The sequence below is a fragment of the Phallusia mammillata genome, chromosome 1 (assembly GCF_965637545.1).
Source record: "Phallusia mammillata chromosome 1, kaPhaMamm4.hap1.1, whole genome shotgun sequence".
Lineage (NCBI taxonomy): Eukaryota > Metazoa > Chordata > Ascidiacea > Phlebobranchia > Ascidiidae > Phallusia > Phallusia mammillata.
In genome coordinates this window covers 10835289-10856482 of record NC_137252.1, presented here as the reverse complement: position 1 = coordinate 10856482, position 21194 = coordinate 10835289, and the positions used below count along the sequence as shown (strand labels likewise).

The following is a 21194-nucleotide window of genomic DNA, read 5'->3' as shown; positions in this document are numbered from 1 at the left end:
GCTACTTGGCTGTATTTATCAAAAGTTGCAAACGTGTTATGCTTGGGTGATTTCGTCTCAGTGGCGACATCTAGTGGCACGTTAAACCCACAGAACTTTTTTTAGTTTAATCAAATACAGGTCTTGTACCAATAAATACAAGAAAGCAAAAATACTTTTGGTAATGATGCAAGCACGAAATGAGGAATACTGAAAAGCGATTAAGAATAACGACAAAACGTATCAGCATTTTCACTTGCAATAAATCTATGATAACAAGCGTATTTTTCGTCTTACAGTACAGGATATTTTTCATTAAACGACAGTATCATGCAACGATCCAACACTTTTTATATTGTTCTCTATGGTTTTCACTTCAACCATCTGATCCTGCTCGCTTTCAAAATCTTCAGCTTGCTTTGTGGCTTCCAAAGCCAGTTGGAAGTAATGTTTGGCGCTTGGAAGATCCTTCATGGCAATATGAGTTCTACCTAGAGCATTGAGGCACCGCCCGTAAACGTAAAACTTACTAACTTCGTTTTCGCCAAACTGGCTTCGCAGAAGTGTTATTGCCTCAAACAACAACTCTAATCGTGTCTTATGATTCCCAAGCGCGCCTTCAATAGCACTGAGGTGACGAAAGCACTTCGCTTTGTTGATACACCGACTTGTTTCATCATCGTTATGTAGGTATTGAAACTTCTTGAACATCTCTTTTAATGCCGGTATCACAAAACCATTAACAACCTGTACACCAGTGGCATCGTCCTGAAGTATACGTATGCTGGCTTGCTTGATCCCATGAGCGCAGCGTTCAATACCGCGTGACGTAGTGTTTTGTTCTGAGCGCTCGCTTGCATAGAAATCAGACGAAATTAAACAGAAAAGAATTGCTTTTAAGTTGGAGTTGGTGTTTCGTAGCTTTTCAGCAAAAGTTTTGATTTCTCGCGCAGAGGTCTCAATGTTGATTTGAATAAGGTTTGTCAGGCGTTCGCGAGCGTTACTGACTTCCGTGAAGTTACCCGCTTTGACGGCAATTAGGAAACACTTTATGAGCAACAGAATATCACGATGATTAGAGTCTAGTTGCATTTGCTTGCGTAATAAACTCAAAGCCTCCTGTGACTTTCCCTCTTTTTCCAGATCATTCTCATCTGAAATGTGATATAAAACTAATGAAGTAAATACATTTACTTATGGTAGTCAAGGCAACTGCAAGCGGAAATGCATGCCTGTGCGATTTAAACCAAAAGTCGAGTTTAGCTTTACTACGCGTTGCGTTTAAAGTTTTATCTCAATCTACCGGGCATTTAAATTGCAGGAAAAACAAACAAAATGAATTAAAACGTGTCTCTTTTAGAAAGGGACTCATGACTTACGACCTTTTTCCTGTGAATTATCAGATTACTTAAATAGTGGCATAGTCAGACCGAGGTTTTTGTTTGAAACAACGATTTATAACACGAAAACAAAAAGACGACTAAACGCCCTTGAAGGATATTGTTTTAATTTTCGACGACACTTAAGAAGAGAAAAAGTCTTCACAATGTGCATTAATTCACTTTGACCTCATTGCTACCAAGCTTTACGCAGTGTACCTTAACGAGAAAAACTGCAAACTTTTGAGATTCAGTTTACCACATACTAAAATCAATCATACAGTAATAGAACATTTTTTTTAGTTATACCCTTTACTGGAATCACTTCTTCTAACTTGAATTGGACGATGCACGTATCACTGGATGCCCCTTAAAATATATCTCAGTTGGCACGAGCTTAGCGTTGATCAACAGGGACAATGTTACCTTTTAGATACAAACGGTCGGACGATTCCGAATTTCTCCACAATCTGGAAGGGTGAGATACTGCAACGCAAACAATATAACAAAACCATTTAAAACAGTTAACAGCAACATATCTGCCAGTAATAAGCAGTGTACAAAATGAAAATCTTTGTTTAATATATTTTATTACAGTACTGTTTTTAGTTAACTCAAATTTAGTTACCCAGATAAAGAATATAAAAATAAGCACGCTAAGATAAGTAAAATTTCGATTATATTTATAACGGAGCCGATAAGTGTCCCAAATACAAATAAGCCTACTAAGGCACGTGGTGGTATACGAAAGTACTTGGTCTTGCTTTTTTTCTGTAGGGAGAGAATAAATATACTTGGCAGCGAAAGGGAAATCAAATCTGACTGGTTTTTTTTATAAATGTATTTTGCTGCTGGTTTGTCTATAATGGTACAAAAAGCGGCTGTGTCTGCCTACCTTGATATCCGACAAGTTCTTCACCCATTGATTCAAGATGCAACGGTGGTTCGCTGGAGGTGGCTGCAAACAAATGCATTATTACACTATCACACAGTAAAACCGTATGTATCAAAAATTCTTAACTTGTTTCAGGTCATGAACCACAAGGCTAATTAAAGAATATCAATGACCATACCATTTTCAAAAAATATCTACCTAATTGATCATTAATTTTTAAACTATTGTAAGTTATATTTTGTTTTAAAGAGTAAAATAAAAATAAAAACTCATCCATGCGGCCGCATGCGACCGTACGGCTGCAGGTTGTGCACACCTGACTTAGACCGTCTAAATCACAAGAACAAAACATTTTCTATTAAGGTAAAGTATTTTACTGCGTCAGTGTTTCACCGCCCAACACGGCCACTTCTCACATGGCCCAAACCCACAACATGAAAACATAGTATGAAAGTCACCATGGACCAACAGATGAGAAGCAATAAGATATACCTGAGAGTCGGAACGACTTGCGGTGCGGAGTGTTTGGGGCAGAAACATTTCGACGAATAACCACCTGAAGTTGTGAAAAGGCTATGAAGTGAATTTTTGCGCGAGTTTGTATAAATCTTACCTTTTGGTGCCAATCGTCTATTTCCACATCAGTTGTACTCCACCGGTGACCCTTCAAGTCGTCTAGTAACAAACAGTGGCCATTAAGGTTGTGTTGAATCAAAACAACGATAGTTTTGCAAGATGCACATAATAATACCATCTCTCGACGATTAACAAATCCTTCAGGGCTTCATTCCCTAAAATTTAGTCAATTTTTACCCAAAACGTTTTGACAAGGCTATTTGGGAAAGTGTACAAATTGTACAGATGTGTGCAGGGGTTTGGTTCACCGTGCAATGGATACAGCGCAGATTAAAACTCGTCAGTGATCTGTAACTGGACAAATAAGACGCGTATTACTGGCTGGAAGGTGAACACCCGTTTTGTAATAACATAAATGGGACCTTTGCCCAGTTGCCAATCGGCTGGAAAATTCCTAAAAGAACTCGGCCGAAAAAATGAATCAATTGGGCTAACTGAAATTTCGGCACATCACTGGTAAAGGATTGAAATGCATCATATAAATTGTGCACAAGAGTAGCACCTACCTATAGAATACGAAACTAAATATTCCTTCTTCATCCTATCAATTTCAAGGGCAAGGTCGTTGCGTTCAATACTTCGAAGGCTTTGCTGTACCAGTGACAACTTGTCTAAAATTGGAACAAATGTCAGGAAATGCTATGCGGTCGAATTTGATACTCACCCGTCGTTGACCGCCCTTCACCCCACAAGTTGTTATCCTCCATGTGATAAAAAAGATCTCTTCCGCTGTTGAAGTTGCTGCAACCCAAAGTTAATGATAAATTAAAAAATAAACGAAAGGAATTTCTTATTTGGAGTGTGTTACTTGACAAACTGGAAAATGATACAATAAAGTAAAAGCGTAGAGCCATTTTTATGAGAAATAAGCTGCAGACAGTCTCATCAGTGCAGCTGGTGACAAGGGATTGGCCGTATGGGAGTATTGTAAAACTTGGGATACATTAGCCTATACGGCACTGTATGCAGCTTAAATACTAAACCTACTTTGCTTCTTGGTGTTACATAAAAACTGATCATCATGCCAACGAACTACAGAAAACGCCGTGTTAAAAAGGAAGTTTTTTATAACAGTAGTTTACAAAGCTTCTTTAAGCCAACAGGTCTATAGTTTTAGCATCAGACAGTGGCAAAACATTACGACCATAACAATTTAAGCACCACATTATTTTTGCCACAATCACAGCCCTCTTCCCCCAGAAGCAAAAAGATGTTAAACTATATGGAATCTACAGCTGTTAGAAGTACCTTTGGGTTGACCTAAAATAAATGCTATTGAGTCGTTCCAGTTCTTCATCTGTTAACTTTTGACAAACCTTTTCAACAACTAGTCTGTACTGTAAATCCGACCTAAAAAAACAAATAGATGCAAGAAATGCAATGGTGCGTTATAGATTTACTGAACTCCCAATAACCGTGTCATGACATTCATATCGGCCACGGAGCCCCGATCCATGGTAAACTCATTTTTGTATTCTTGTAGCAGCTCTAGCAGTCGTTTTGAGGCATCTTCTGCAAAAGTACAAAGAGAGGAGTGTTTAATAAGAGTGCCTTTGTCAAAAGGCAGAAATAAGAAAAACAAAGCGAAAACTAAAATTTGCTCATTTAGTTAAAGAACTAGTAGTTTAATGAACATGTTTAGTTAGCAAGTGATGAATGGTAGTTTAATGCACATGTTTAAATAGCAAGTAACAACCCAGTCTATCCTTACTTCCACCCGCAAAGGACAACTTTGTGAAACTTAAAATAAAGGGAGCGCTTATACTTGCGAGAAATGGCGACACAAATACACAGTAATGAACGACATTTGAAATCCACTGAGTTAACACATAATGTACGATTGTACTTTGGCTTCGGGATAACTTGATGCTATGACTACAGCCAGCTTAAAACATCAGTACCCACCGGTCTTGGATTCCCATTTAAGAAGCATCTTGTATTGCTGTTCTTGCACATCTCGCGAAACGTCTGTCTCAATGTTGTCAATTTCATGCTCTGGAAGCTTAAGTTTGGTGCGAACAAAATACTTGAAATCACAGTTTCGAAGTTGCTTGATGACGTCGTAGAAAATATCGGCCTTGTCCCAGCAAGCTGGATAAAAAAATCCAAACTTTAAACAAGGTACTCATATATATTTTTAGTATTGGCATATTTTGACGCGTTCAATATTTGCAAGGTCCGGCCGATATAATACAAGAACCTCGGAAAAATGTTCGAATGTCCTCATTTCTGCAGTAAAAAATTCAAATTAAAACTACAGGCCTATAACAATAATTAGCTCTGGATTTAATCAAATCGGTTTTTGCACATCAATAGTAATGTTTTCCATCCGTTGTTTGCAACAGCCAAAATCCTGAAGACATCTCAACGCACGTTTAGCTACAGTTCACAATAGGGTTTGGAAATCTAGGCCGTTCACAAGGTGTGGAAAATCGCTTCCTGGACACACAAACCCGATACGTGCGTAATAAATAATATTGAATCACGTTGATGAGTCATATATGGAAAGGAATTTACCTTTGGTCAATCTCACAGAATGTATGGAGCAAGCATTTACTCAAGCTGCCTTAACCACAGTTGATGAATCATGCCCACTACATTGGGTATGTGGGAATACGATCACTGTTATTGTACATACGTATGACAAAATACACAACACTGATCATAATACCATTAGTGCAGCTGTTCCTTTATATCTCAAAGTTGTACCCAATGAATTTAAAAAGTTCACAATTCCGTGTGATTAAGTTTGTGGCTTAAATTGATATACTCATTGTTTTCAAGCAATTGAGCTGTAGTTGCAATTTCGTAAAATATTAACTAGAAGTCTATCTGACCGGCAAGAACTCTGCTATCAACATTGAAGTGACAAAAAAATTAGGCAGTACTGTTTTTTACACTGTTGACTACCAATAAGCAAATCAAGAGTTGCCTACTGCACGTTATCTTATTCCAACAACAAGCTTTATGGCTATTATGATTGATGCTAATGTAAAAACAACCTTGTTTTTGAGTGCTATGCTTCCAACTTGCACAGTTTATATTTTCTAAATATGCACTCTATTACCTGCAAGGTTGGGGTCTGTCGTGTCTTTTTGACCGCTAGCCATAACATTCATGATGTAGAGACTAAACTCTTAACTTGAAAGTCATGGATATAGACGTGCTCTTCGCTCTTGGAGTAAATAACGAGTGTCACAAAACAAACCTTACCACTTGATCTGCCTGTAGTCAAAAATGTTGCTCAATGGCCTGTCTGACTACCACAAAAGCAGTCAAGCATTGAATAGCACGGCAAAACAAACGTTCTCTAAGCGCGGGTCATACAATTTACACGTTACGTAATCTATCCTACCGTACACAAACTAGTTATACGTAAGCCCTGAACATTGCGCCATCAAATCATAAATAAGCAATGTCGAGAAAGTTGAAGCCAAAAGTTAATAATTGTACAAACACGTCACAATCACAACAGAGTTTAAAACCAACACCATGCTGTGTTTCGTATTACACCCCAAAACACTCTGATTCAATGCCCTAACGCCTCTTCTTAACCCTATGGTCTGACGCTGATGTTTTCCCAAGCCTACTACCCAATTTCAATTGTTGTGAATTCTTGACACTCAATATCTTTGAATAGATAGCTGATGAAACAAATTACAGAAACTACTGCTATAAGGCCTAACGTTGCGGGAAAAGCTGCTTTTAAATTAAATTCGAAATGTATTGCGAAATTCCTAATCTAAGCGTTCTATTCGTGGCCTTACATGATTTTTATGTTTCCATCTAAAATACTAGAAGGGTGGCTCAGCACATATTGCCATTGCACATACACTTTAACCTATTTTGAAACGTTAATATACTCCCTACACTTATTTTATATTGGGTGCCATATCACCTACTGACTTTTATAACCTTACTTGTTTCTGCAGGCAGAAACTCATGGGTCCCCTACACATGCAAAGTTAAAAACAATGCACTTCATAAGATAACCATCAGTAAGTTTGGTGCTTTAAGAAAACACTGTGGTCAGTTCCTGGCTTAAATAATCATGCTATTAAAAGTAATGCAAATCTGATTCAATTCACACATTGTAGTATTTCCTATTTAGTGTTCTGTTTGTAGGAATGAAGGGGTAAATAGTGGCAAAATAAAGTGAAACACAACAATCAACACCTATAAATAGCAAATTGTACAAGCTGTCCAATTTCATTCAATTCCGACACTGTTTCAAAAAAGCACCTATTTTAGGGGGCTGGTTAGGTAAATGTTAAATCTATTGGGTGAAACCGAACAATCGACACCCAAAAATGACATAATATATTAACTATCCAAATTTCATCCAATTCAGACATTGTTTGAAAGATTCACCCATTTTAGGGGGCAAGAGGGGTAACTATTGGGACTACAGGGTTAAACACAACAATTGACACCTATAAATGACAAACTCTGCAAGCTGTCCAAATTTCATTTAATTCCGACACTGTTTAAAAATTTTACCCATTTTAGGGGGTTAGTGGGGTAACGTTCTACACCCAAAAATATAAAATATGGAACCACATTGACCCAAACAACAGTCCTGTAAAATTTTATCCAAATCGGCCAATGTTTAAAATTCTGACCACTAGAGGTGTTATTAGCAACGTTTGTAACACTTCTGACGTCACAAGGCTGTTAACACCCCTCTGACTGACATGTGCAGGAACGTCCACCAAGTCTTCCCGCAAGCTGTCCAATTTCATTTAATTCCGACACTGTTTAAAAAACTCACCCATTTTAGGGGGTGAGTGGGGCAACTAATGGGGTTCTCCACCCAAAAGTATAAAATTACAATGACCCAATCAAAAGTCATGTAAAATTTCATCCAAATCGGCCAATGTTTAAACTTCTGACCACTAGAGGTGTCATTAGCAACATTCGTTAACACTTCTGACGTCATAAGGCTGTTAACACCCCTCTGGTTGGTATGTGCAAAAACGTCCAGCAAGTATTGCACAAACACAAGCAAGGTATGTTATGTTGCCTTTAATATACTATTACACCACAGAAATTTTCTGTTTGTGGTGCGCAGCAACATACAAAAACGTTTTACACTTTGGGGGCTGGCGGGGTAAATACTGGGGCTATCGAGTGAAACAAGGCAGATGGCACATCTACATAACTATATCTACCATCTGTGAAAGTTTCATTCAAATCCATCAAACATTTCATGGCAAAAGAGGGTGGACAAACTTCAGGTTAGAAAAAAAAGAAAAGAAAAAAAACAAATCGAGTAAAATCAACATGTGTCCCCTTCAGGGAAGGGGACCCATAATTAGCGAGACAGAATCGATAGTGTACAAACAGATTTATTGGGAACACGAGTGAACAAATTGTATGTACAACCACAAAACATGTTTTTGCAACACAATGGATGGTTGGATGATCATCGGTTAAATCTTCTTGTCTGAATCTCAGTTATTCCTCATCTGAGTCAACTGTAATAAAAAGTTACATAATTTTTGAAAGTAAACCAACCAAATGGCCTTGAAACGAATCAGCCACTCATCACTTACCGACGCTACCGAGGCAGTTCATTCCACAAGAAGTGTTGCAGCACAAATCGCCGACCCCACAATCAGAGTCGGTGCTACACTGGTCGCTACAATCCGTACGCGTGCTCAGAACGGCGGCGCTATCAACTGGTGGACATACACGTTGAACTATAAAGAGTAGGCAAATTTGAGTACCTGTTGTTGCTTAAAAAGTTCACACTTTCCCAGCTCATGGCAAAATTAAAAACGTTAAGGCAGTGGTAAGGTGACCGTACGACAGAAACACCTTAACAGAGGGAGAGAATGGCTTAAAATTTTACAGGTAAAAGTAGTTGGGTGACTGTAACACTAAAGCACATAACTGTGGCAGTAAAGGCGACTTAAAATTTTACAGGTAAAACTAGCAGGGTAGCTGTACAAGGAAAACACCGTAACTGAGGCAGAAAAAACGACTTGAAATTTTACAAAGATAAGGTGGAGAGCCACCTACCAGGAGGTGAATAGCAGATAACTGGACACGTGGTGCCGTCAGTGGAAAAGCAAGGCAGAGTTTTGAGCCTTCCATTGCATTCTATAAATGAAAAGGATACAGTAGGACATTTAAAAACAAACAATAAAAGACATTAAAAAACAGTTAAAGTCACTAAAAAACAAAAGGAATACATTAAAAATGTGAAAAATCAGTTTTAAATGGCACTGCTTGAACTCACCCTATTGCAACAAAAAGAGAAATTTGATTACTACATGAACCAGAAGATTAGGGCTTAAAAATGTCATTCGGTACATTTCATGCCGTATTATCAAAGCTGAAGGACAATGGTTTTCGACAGGAGCAATAAAAATGCTACTTACTGCAAGTCAGAGGTCCAGGCTTAGTAGCAATCAGTACATCGTTCTGACAGTCGGGTCGGTTGTCAACCTCCACTGGGATTACTTCTGAACGGGGATCCACCGGCTCCTCCTCTTGCTCCTCCTCAAGAGGACCTTGCTCCTCGTCAATCAAATCCACTGTAGTGGTTTCGACAGCAGGAGCAGTGGTAGATACAGTTTCGGTAGGAATGGTAGTGGAAGCGAAATTGCGTCCAGGGATTGTACTCGTACCTATACTGCCGACAACCACAGGCCGAGGACAAAGGATTGGAACCCTGCAAATATTGTAATAATATTGTTGGAACTGACTGAAACAAGTGTATTGAACGCTTTTGTATGCTCATCCGAGACTATAGAATCGTCTGCGTTGTGTGCACATGGTTATAGGTTCGAGTTCTCTACAAGCACAGTTATATTGTTAGAATGTTGTTTCAGTTGGTTTAAAGGGGCAACATACGAGTTGCACTAAAATCTGCAGACGATACAAAACTTAATCTGGGCAAATTTGTTAAAACCCTAAAAAATACAGATATAGGCAAAATTTTCACGCCCTACAGGAAACAAAGTTTATGTTGGCAAAAATTTTAAACTGTGCGACGAAGAAGAAAATCAAAATTCAAAGTTTTCTCTAGTCTCGTTGTTTGTTTGTTTCGACAATAGGCAAGTTGCAAATTTACACGCTTCGTTGTTATTAGACAATTTCAGTTTCGTGAGGCGTGTATGCTCAACTTCTAACTAAGAAACAACTTTACTTACGGATAACAGCGCTGGTCGGCACCGAGCAAGGGTGAAAACAGGGGACACCCGCATCCAGCCTCACAGACGTTGTTGCAGCCGGTCACGTGACTATGCAAGTAGTGGGCTAAATTTGCGCTGCTTGGAAACGGGTTAAAGCTCATCAGCAACGAAGAGGCTTGGGAAACGTCCGAGCAGCGGTGCACGCATGGTTTGCACGAGTAGTGTTCTTGATTGAACGGACAGGCTGCAGGCAATGCGTTTATTAACGTATGTGACACTAAAAACTCTGTTTCCTTGAATGCCTTTTAACTGATGTTTATAGATCCAGCGCTAAGCATTGCACTAGAATGGTTGTGAGTTGTAATTCCAACTACAGGATCGTTTTAAAAAAGAGTTTTTTTTAATTTCCAAATTGTTTGAAAATTACATAATAAATAAAGGCTTGAACAGCCAAAACCGGATAAAAAGTAAAATAGCCAACACAACTTAACTTTAAAGATATTCTTGCGCAAGATGCAACTAATTTGTGCTAAAAATCTTTAAAGTCTTACTTGGACATGCAAACGTGTTACAAGCACCGGAGTCGTACAACGTTCCACGGCAATCAGACGAGTATTGAATAAAGTAGTAAAACAAGCTGGGAGATTGACTGAGGAAAATATGCGGGTACCTGTTCAAAAACGAAAAAGTTATGCACGTTAATAAAAAAAATCAACAGCCCTAAACGACGGTCTAACGTTTTTGCACTTATAAGCACATTCAAATTGTGGATGAGGCGATTGAATTCCACAATTGGAAACCTTAGATAGCCCAAGTAAATAAAAATGTCATGTAGGGCTACAAAAATCAGCGTGTACTACTGGATAATGACCGACGGTTGAGTCTGCACTTGTACAATAAAGATTTCCCAAATTTCGAATTTTAAGTCAATTGTTATCAAGTAGGAGGAGTAGCAAACAACATTACGTTACAATTAACATAAAAAAAACTTGCCTTCCAGATTTCACGATATTAATCACACGAGTCAGTGTAGCATATTCTGTATGGTTTGAGCTGATTGCAGGTTCACACCGTCTTGTTCTTTTCTTCACGCCGACTCCACAATCACGCGAACAATGTCCCCATTCACTCCAGTTTGAAAGTCGGACTGAATTAATAAGAAAAGGGAAAATTAATTGTATGTCATAGTTTAAGATAACCCGCTTTCAAAGCTTTGCAAAAAGCTCCTGACAAAACTAAACTATTTTTTAAAATTTATCTATTTAAATTTTTTAAACATTACAACTACGGTACCTAAAAGTATTTAAACACGATGGTTATATTTGTAGTTTTACGAAAAATAAGTTTCTGGTCTCATCGGATTTTCTTAATTTTTAGGTATTTACGGCGGTTTGAATTTGCGACATATTCGCTTTGTGTAACAGTTTATTAGTTTTAGGGAATAAGGTTTGGGTTGGCTTTATTGGGTACTTTCATTTTTCAAGACAAAAGGGATTAAAATTAATCAACATTTGTCTCTGGTGTAACTTGACTCGTTTACTTTTCGCAAGTCCACTTTAAAAGTAACATCAAGGTAGCAAATTTAGGTAAAAACAACTCCGATCGAGTCCTGCATTTAAATGTGATTTGCGTCGAGTACAAATTAGAAACTGTAGTACGACTTTTGTTTTATTTTTTTTAAGTTTAGGTCTGTGCGTTTGACTTACAGCAGTTTCCATTGTTGCAGGATCGCGACTTCGTACGCTGAAAGTTGCACTGAGATTGGTCTTTCGACTCGAGACAGGTTCGTGACGTGTATTGCGTTCCATCCCCACACACTTTGTCACACGGTCCCCAATCACCCCATGCAGTGGTGACTGTAAAATATATAGACATTCAAAACATCCAAAAACGCAATTCGCAACAAACGAATAATTAAGTACAGTAAAGCTCGGTTAAACCGGATTCGGTTAATCGAGATCCAGACCTAATTTAGACAAAACTTGAGGAACAAATGCTTTGTAATGTGGCAAATCTTGAACTAATCGACATCGGTTAATGCGGATACTCACCTAATCCGGACAATGTTTCAGTCCAAACGGATCCGGATTAACCAAAGTTTACTGTACCTAAATGCATTCGGCTTTATCAGTTTTGCATTAAACGAGTTTTGTTTTTGAAATAATACAATATTTCTAAGCTTTGTTAAACAACGATCCTGCAATAACCCAAATTATCTTACGACAAGCTATATTGTTGCAGGGTTTTTGTTGAATTTCAATGGTGTAATCGGATCCCTTCAAGTATCTTCGCACGAGATCGAGTGGCGATGGTCGACCGCCGATTGAACTACATTTTGTGGTGTAAACTTCGTGTTGTCCGTTTGCCAAGCACCGACGCGTGCGCTCCATCATGCCACCACCACATACTTTGTCGCATTCCGAGTAGTTCGACCAAGCAGTGTAAGCATACGTGGTAGATGCTGTGACAAGATAATGTGTGTAAGGGTATTGCCATCAATATTAAGCAGTATCTTAGGTACTCGATTCGCGGTTCTGGATATTGTCAGCGGGAAGATACAAGCCAATATCTGAGGGTAAAACATTACAACGTTTTTCAGCAAAAGTATTTTTGACATAGGTATATCTCAGAAATATCATCAACCAATAGTTACTGCTTACACGATACTGCTTAACACGAAGATACAAATAGAAACTGTCAAAACGTTGTAATGTTTTACACTCAGATGTTGCTTTGTATCTTCTTGTAAGTTTTGAACAACACTATTGGTTGATGTCAAATGCGTGTATCAACTAGAAGGGTGGCTTAGCACATTTTACCATAGCATATACACACAATCTATTCTGCAAACTGTAATATATTCTCTATATTTATTTTTATTGGGTCCCATATTAGCCAACATTTTTTATAATCTTGATTTGTTTCTGCAGGCAGAAACTCATGGGTCCCCAAAACCGCAAAGTTGTAAACAGACAACCATAAGAAACGTTGTTATAAAGTCAAACACAGTGATTGGTAGTGTTACTTAAAAAAAGAAGTTATGTAAAGTACAAACTGTCCAAATCTCATGCAATTGAGACATTGTTATAAGTTTGTGTGCCTAAATAGCATAAAACACTGACATCTCAAAACGGCATATTATACAAACTGTCAAAATGTATTGTTGATTAATTCACCCATTTTGGGGGTTAGTAGGGTAAATATTAGAGCTGCAGTATGGTGAAACACAATATTCGACAGCTACAAATGCCAAATTCAAAAAACTATCAAAAATTCATCCAAATCGGACGTTTTATAAACAATAGGTGGCTTAAGCAGTAAATATTGGGCTACATGGTGAAACACAATAATCGACGCCCTAAAATAGCATGATGAAAAAACTGTCCAAATTGTATTCAAATCGGACATTGTTTAAAAAATCACCCACTTTTGGAGTCTAGTGGGGTAAATATTGGGGCTACAGGGTAAAACACAACAAACGATGCCCTAAAATGGCACAATGAACAAACTGTCCAAATTTCATCCAATTCGGACATTGTTTAAAAAATCACCCATTTTAGGGGGCTAGTGGGGTAAATATTGTGGCTACAGGGTAAAACACAACAAACGATGCCCTAAAATGGCCCAATGAACAAACTGTCCGAATTTCATCCAATTCGGACATTGTTTAAAGAATCACCCATTTTAGGGGGCTAGTGGGGTAAATATTGGGGCTACAGGGTGAAACACAACAAACGATGCCCTAAAAAGGCCCAATGAACAAACTGTCCAAATTTCATCCAATTCGGACATTGTTTAAAAAAATCACCCATTTTAGGGGGCTAGTGGGGTAAATATTGGGGCTACAGGGTAAAACACAACAAACGATGCCCTAAAATGGCACAATGAACAAACTGTCCAAATTTCATCCAATTCGGACATTGTTTAAAAAATCACCCATTTTAGGGGGCTAGTGGGGTAAATATTGGGGCTACAGGTTAAAACACAACAAACGATGCCCTAAAAAGGCCCAATGAACAAACTGTCCAAATTTCATCCAATTCGGACATTGTTTAAAAAATCACCCATTTTAGGGGGCTAGTGGGGTAAATATTGGGGCTACAGGGTAAAACACAACAAACGATGCCCTAAAATGGCACAATGAACAAACTGTCCAAATTTCATCCAATTCGGACATTGTTCAAAATTTACCCATTTTAGGGGGCTAGTGGGGTAAACACTGGGGCTATCGAGTCAAACAAAACAAATGGCACATCTCCATAACCATATCTACCATCTGTGAAAGTTTCATCCAAATCCATCAAACATTTCAGGGCAAAATGGGGTGGACAAACTTCAGGGAAGAAAAAAAAAAAAAAGAAAAAAAAAGAAAAAAAAAAAAAAGAAATCGAGTAAAATCAAGATGTGTCCCCTTCAAGGAAGGGGACCCATAATAATACTTAGCTGAAACCGGTGTTCCGTATAAGACACCCATCCTGTACCGGGTAGCCATATAAACTCATATAAAAGTTGTTTTGTCTTTGGCAGATTCGCTTTAACGTTTTAACATTTTAACAAGTTCTGCTTAGTGATTAGGGCATTACACGGAGTTGTTAAAACAGGGTTGCGTATATGTACTAAAAAAAACTTTTTTACGACATTGGTGGATAGTGAACTTAACGTTTAAGGTTACTGAGAAATGATATCCGAAATCGTGCGCACAAACCAATCGCTTTAGCTGCTAATTACATTTGGCGCTTCACCAAGTGACTTATGTCCAATCACACCACTTACGTTGATAAGGTGATTTAAACGACTTGCAACACAATAAAAAAATCGTGTAAGGGTAATGAAATGCCAATTTTGAACAATTACAGAATGACCTGACAGTAATACATCAAAACTAAATACCCAAGGCATCAGCAAATGTGACAAAAATTCACCTAAAATTGACACCTAAACTGCACAATTGCGCTAGTTTGATATTTGTTATGGCGAGTTTAGAAGATTTTACGCAGTGTTTAAGGTGTACAATAAGGTCGCTGCAATGATTTATGCGTTAAAACTGTTTTTGACAACCCAACGTCGGTCTAGGCATGTTGGATTTGCGGCAATCTCAAACAAATCGGCTGAGTGCAAAGCTAAGCCACTTTTGACGCAAGTTGGTCAATTAAAATTACGAAACTTTGTTTGTTGTGGTTTAGGCTAAGCATCTGGATTATAAATTGCAAGGCGAGGACGATGTCATGTATGAAATTTATTTTGGCTCGTTACTCCAATTATTACAAGTAAGTCTGTCTTTGTTTCTAACGGTGATTTAATCTAGTTTCGTTGCGTTTTGAAAAAAATAAGCCTACAAGTTTTCGTCATAGGAAAATTGCAAGTACACATGCAAAAAGACAAACGTTCCAAACTAACAACGCTTACATTTAGTCTTTTGTCTAAAGAGCTAACATTTATACTTTAAAAAAATAAGGCGAACCTTAGTAGAACTATTGAATTGTTATTGACATTCTGACTAATAGGATGGGATAAGACATTTAAAAGGTTTAAGGCAATAACAAGCGCAAAACTCGGAGAACGGACGCAGTGTGAATCACATGTTTAACCTTATGGTCCTAGTCAAAACCACGATTACAAGTGGGTTACCGTATCTGCCTTGTGATCACCTAAGGCCAAAAGTGCTTGTACTCAGTAAGCATGTAAGACACTTCAAGAAAAGCCTAAAGTTGCGCCAATGTCGGCAAATTATGTTTCCAGGTTGGTAACATTTGGATTTCAAAGCATCATTACGTCTATTATGCCGCTTTTTACGTCTATTTTGGCCGTTATTTTCACCATTAAACTTATGAGAAGATCCGTATATTGTGTATACAAGTATCATTAGATTCCGTGTAATGGCTGTTAAAAACTTAGGGTGAGGTAAATTGTTTCACGAAAAATTATTTGCAAACATGCCTAAAGTGTACATTCAGATTTGAAAACAAACGTAAGTAATGGAAACAGGAATCACTTATATAGCCAAGTAATGCCAGTGAAATAGGCGTAGGTCCTAATGTTTTAACTTGGAAAAAGACAATTTACTTTTGCGTAAACTTTGTGGTTACTTGAACATAATGGTCGTTTTAACATAAGCCTTTAGTGCCAAAATTTTGATAGTAGAAAGAACTGTTAGGCCTACATAACGTCTAAAAAAATCCCCTTACCTGTAGAGTTTGACGAACTTGTAGGAGAAACGGGGTCTGGAAAACGCAAGCCTCCCAACCCAATTATATTGAAAAAGTCTTCAAGGTTTCTAGGTTGAGAGAAAGAGAGAGCACTTGACACAAAAAGCGAAACGAAAACAAAAACAAGACGATTCATGTTGCACGGTGGTAGTTTCACACCTGTTGAACAAAACGACTTGATAATTGTAGTTTATTGCGCTGAAATTCTGTGAAAAAGAATCGCCGGAGGCTATGCTTTGTGTTTTACACAAATGACTTTCTCGGCAAAGAATTTGTATTTGTGTTAAAAAATGATTTTTGGCCATTTTATTAACTGTACTAAACATAGTTTTAGAGCAGAAAAGGCAAGGCAAACCGCCTAGTTCATTCTATGTTACAAAATAACTGCATTCTTTTACAAAGAAACCCGGCCTTAAATATCAAAATAGTTTTTCATCTAGATGTTTCAAGCTAAAATTCGCATTGAAATAAATAACACACAAAAACAGTTCTTTAAACTAAACGCTTTCTTTGCAAAACGCCTTCTGTTGTGTCCGACCGATCTCGTCAATCTGGCATTGTTCAATCTCATGACATGTTGTTGTAATGAGCGAGGCCTTTTTTCAACAAATGGCCAGAGGCAAAAATGCAAAATCGCACCAGTTTCCGCGATAAATCCAAAATAGCTATAATAAAGGGTGACCCCTGTCAAGGAGGTCAACATCTACCCAAGACTTTTAAACATAAAAAAAATCATTGAAAGGCCAAATTAAGGGATTTAACACCTATTTTAAGGGCCTGAAAGATTAAGATTTATTTGACGTGGAAAAAAATGATTTTACAAGAATTGCATGCGGGAAAGTAACAGTATGCGAGGAAGCTCAACTTGCAAAGAAATGTAATAATTTAATAATTTATATGCATACTTATTACTAATAATTCATGGTTTAGGCCTAACTTTGGATTTTGGCTTTAAAGCTTCATAGCATTTTCATGGCCGGTGTTATCCATAAATATCCAATATTGGAAAATCCTGCACATTTTTTAACAGCTAAGCTATTGCCACGCATAATATTTTCATCACAAATTTTATGCAAAATCGAATTCTGCTTTCATGACGAAACCGAAAGAACACACAGATTGGCAACTAAAAACGCATATTGTAACACAAACTCGACAAACACCCATAAAAAATACAAAACAATCCAAAAAACAAAAGCAGCTACAGTACCAAACGTTGCACCACCCCCTGTGTGTATTGCCAAGGGGTGTATCTGCACCACCAATGACCGGGTTTGTTTACTTGTTACGGATGTAATACGTGTTGTTTTTAAGGAATACACTAAACTTTGCGTCTGATAACATTGCCGTGTCAGCCGCAGGGCAGCACAGAAAAGTGACGTGGCGGTGTGTGGTTGGATAAGATGTAACTGCTTTTAATTAATAAGATAATGTGGTATAGAACCGGTGTCAATCAGGCGAGTTTAACATACACAAATACACTAGAAAAGAGCATTTAAGCAAATTGCATATTGTGATGCAGAAAACTGTCTAAATAACATTTTTGCTTCTAGTGTTCGTATTTTCGCTTTGTTCGGTTCGAGGAAATGTTTTAAATTTATTTTACCATAATTACAACTTACAATAAGGTCAGTTAGAGGTGAATACGGTAACGTTCTGCTGGGTGACTGACTGGGTACAGTTTCGTTACTACAGCCAACTACTTTCCACCAGGTAAGATGACCACACATCGACCCATGCCACGTTTTTGAAGGTAAAAAATAATGACAGATAAAGCAGAGAAAAAAAAGTTTAGTGCAACCGGAAAAACACATATTTTTTTGTGCAAGTGGTTTGTAAATAGACACTTAAGCTTTGGAAATATGACATGTGAAGTTGAAAAAAGACCGAAAATGTTCTTTGTATGGTTTAGCACATAGTCTATTGGGAAAGAATATAAATCACAGTGTTAGATGCGTAAATGTCACAAACGGTATCAACTAAAAATATATAACCAAAAAAATTGACAACAAATTGGTGAAGGTTATTATTTTTACAATCAGTAATACACCAGAGAAGTTTATTGCAGATATTTTTTTATGATCGATTCTCTATCCTAAAGTTCATTTTAGTTCGTTGAGATTTTGTCTACGTGACCGCATTCAGATTTTTGTTCCCGTTGTGTTGCCAACAAGCCGTAGCAACCGTAACACGAAACTCATGGCAGACTGTCAAAACAGTCAGCGTGACTTATCAGCGAAAAATCTCATAACTAGAGCTTAATCATAAAATAACAATCGATTTCTTTGTAAATCGTATTTAAAAAACGTTAGCGAAAACTCTTAATGTTGTTCCTGTGAACTAATTTATATAACATCAAGTTGAAAAAATAGGCTAAACTAGCTTTAAAATAAAAAAGGAAGTTGATATGCTTAGGGAAACATGTATTGTTTATTTGTTTTGCCATATTGTTTTATTTTAACAAAACTAATACTCATTGCTGATAGTATAAATACAAAATAGTCGTGCTAGCCCCGTTTAAGGCATAATGTAGTAGCATGAATTTTAGGCACAAAAACATCTGGCATTTATTTCCAAAAACCGATAACCTTATACGTAAGTTTATACATAATTGGTTCCTCAATTTTACGGGTGTTTTTACCAGGAAAGGAGTTTAATACAGTGGAAGCTATGTGCCAGTTGCCAACGGTTTGTCCCCTGCAGCTATTCCGAACAATGTCGTATTTGTTCGCACTAACCCTGAGGTGTTGAGAGCAGCCACCGGTAGTGCCAACAATCTTTCGTATAACCAAGGGGCAAGTTGTTTATTTTTAGGCTACATGCGTGACCTGAAACACTATTTTCAAACAGGTTGAGATCGATAATTGGCCATGGAAAAAAATCCCAACTTATAAGTATAAGTTACTCTATAGGGTCGGAAGTTTAAACTTCAACACTGGCAATGGTTGTATAACATGTTATTGGAGTCAGTTATGTTCAGAAAACCTTGGTGCAACAGTGAAAATTTATTCCGGCGATGCAACACTTCACACGGCGAGTGGGCTATGAGTGTAGTAGGTGACTTGTGTATGCCCTGATAGTTGTACTGTTTTATATTGTGCAGTATCAAATATCAAAGTATACAATTCTGTATCACGTGACAGGCCTAACCATGCAGCTAATTGACCACAACTTACAGATGCATCTGACTCTTCAATGGTCTTTTGACCATTTTTTTGTTAAAAGCTTAAACATGGCGTACTTTGGTTACCAATCAATAACAAAAGTAAAACTGTGAACAAACTTACCCTGACTAGATGAGATACACTTCCCTCACTTTCAGCCCAAATCTTTTCACAATTCAGATAAACAAGAAATAAATGCAAGGGTTTCAGGTTCCAGTGCTGTGTCCATTTGCAAAAAAAGTTCGAGAAATCCAATACACTCGTTATTGAAGATCAACTTTTAAAAGTGATGCTGTAAGTTTGTCGTCACTGTCAACTGTGGTGGTCTCGGACCATTTCAGGATTGTTTGCTCAAAGTTGTCCACGTCCAGGCATTTCTTCGTATTAGTTGAACAGTCGAGCAAATGCTCCACACACTACAAAGAATTTACAATTTATTGAACAGTATTTGTTTATCAAAGGCAAAATTTTTATGAAAAGCACTCCTTAACTCCTTCAACTTTCGGTGCTAAAGTAGGCCTAAAGCGACAATAAAGAAGCATTGTTTGTGACTGAAAATCAGTGAACACAAATGTTGCAAAAACGAGATATATTCACATATACATCAGCCCCTTTAAACAACAATCGTTGATATTAACACGGCTATAGATCCCGTTAAAAGCATTTAGTTCTATATATGTTTACTTGCCTTGGAAAAGTTCTATAACAGAAAGTTTACTTGCCTTGGAAATGTTCAACTTCTTTTCACTAACATCTGGCAATCTTTCAAGTAGCTTTGTTGTGCTTTGACGAAAGTTTTGAGCATACAACACAGCAAACGACGAAGAATAGTTTTCTTGTCGTTGCGCTAAACTTTGTGCCAAACTCAGACACAATACCACAAACTTGAAGTTAAAACTCTTGGAGGGTGTATGTTTTCCAGTAGGGATTGAACGGTCGTCTTTCGGTGGTGTCAAAAAAGGTTTTGCAAGTTCCAACCACCATTCAGGGTATAGTGGATGTACGCATAAACCTCGTTTCAGCGCTAGTGTAAGTTCTTCTATCAAACCGCATCTTCTGTAGAGCTGGGTACTGAGGAAAAGGGCCGGTGTTCGTTGCTCGAAAGTCGTGGACGAAGCAATCTGGAAAAATAATGCATTCTGTTAAATTTTGCTTTGAAAAAATGCAAAACAACCCATTTGACTTTTATGGCCACGTATCAAATGTATACAATAAAACTAGGAGTAGCCTACCCTGAAAAAAATCCGAAATATTTAACATTATTAAACTGTTCGACGAGTTTGGGTGGAATTTGTTACATGTGAGTCTAAATAGCATATTAACAGCGCAATACATTTAAAAAATAAACCAACAAACACGTAAACCATGTAGCTAAGAACACTTTTACTCACTAATTCTTCGGTAAAGTCCTTTGAAAGTTCTTTTGCGATTTCGAATTCTTCCAGTTTCAGAAAACACCAGATCTTCGATTCAACAGCATCCCGAAGTAGAGTTCGGTTGGAAGATGGAACGTGTTTAATGCAATGTTCATAAACAGCAGCCGCAGCTCGGTAGTCTTTCTTGTAAAACAAACAGTCGCCTCGATACTTCATAGTCTGCGGACTTTCGTCACTAACCGGGGACATGAACCACTTTGGAGAAACAATGTTCGGTTGCATCACAAGGTTTTGGGTAGGAGGTTGGGTCTTGGGACGGTGGGAGTCGTCACTTTCGAACAAGGAATCGTCAAACGTTAACACACTCTGCTCCTCGCTATTGTTTTCAACGTTATGAGCAGTTCGTGTCATTTTCCT

The 21194-nt window shown here is 37.8% G+C and overlaps 3 protein-coding genes across 3 annotated transcripts; all 3 read right to left on the bottom strand.

The window, feature by feature from the left end:
- Window positions 1–6008, bottom strand: LOC145229738 (uncharacterized). Its single transcript, XM_080095100.1, has 12 exons — window positions 5957–6008; window positions 4795–4980; window positions 4305–4401; window positions 4138–4239; window positions 3554–3630; window positions 3396–3500; window positions 2867–2928; window positions 2746–2809; window positions 2254–2316; window positions 1785–1844; window positions 1668–1727; window positions 1–1133 (listed from the first exon to the last, which is right to left on the bottom strand). Exons 1-12 carry the CDS (start codon window positions 6006–6008, stop codon window positions 295–297), a joined length of 1767 nt encoding a protein of 588 aa, XP_079951226.1. The 3' UTR covers window positions 1–294.
- A 2211-nt stretch (window positions 6009–8219) lies between these two features.
- Window positions 8220–19588, bottom strand: LOC145214065 (uncharacterized). The gene is made up of 11 exons (XM_080082512.1): window positions 19525–19588; window positions 16217–16396; window positions 12253–12492; window positions 11738–11887; window positions 11025–11178; window positions 10583–10701; window positions 10050–10275; window positions 9276–9568; window positions 8914–8994; window positions 8445–8591; window positions 8220–8366 (listed from the first exon to the last, which is right to left on the bottom strand). The coding sequence occupies exons 2-11, from the start codon at window positions 16371–16373 to the stop codon at window positions 8347–8349; spliced, it is 1587 nt and encodes a 528-aa protein (XP_079938638.1). The 5' UTR covers window positions 16374–16396; window positions 19525–19588; the 3' UTR covers window positions 8220–8346.
- Window positions 19544–21188, bottom strand: LOC145214071 (uncharacterized protein C8orf76 homolog). The gene is made up of 3 exons (XM_080082521.1): window positions 20793–21188; window positions 20124–20522; window positions 19544–19817 (listed from the first exon to the last, which is right to left on the bottom strand). The coding sequence occupies exons 1-3, from the start codon at window positions 21186–21188 to the stop codon at window positions 19665–19667; spliced, it is 948 nt and encodes a 315-aa protein (XP_079938647.1). The 3' UTR covers window positions 19544–19664.
- Between the last annotated feature and the right edge of the window lie 6 nt (window positions 21189–21194).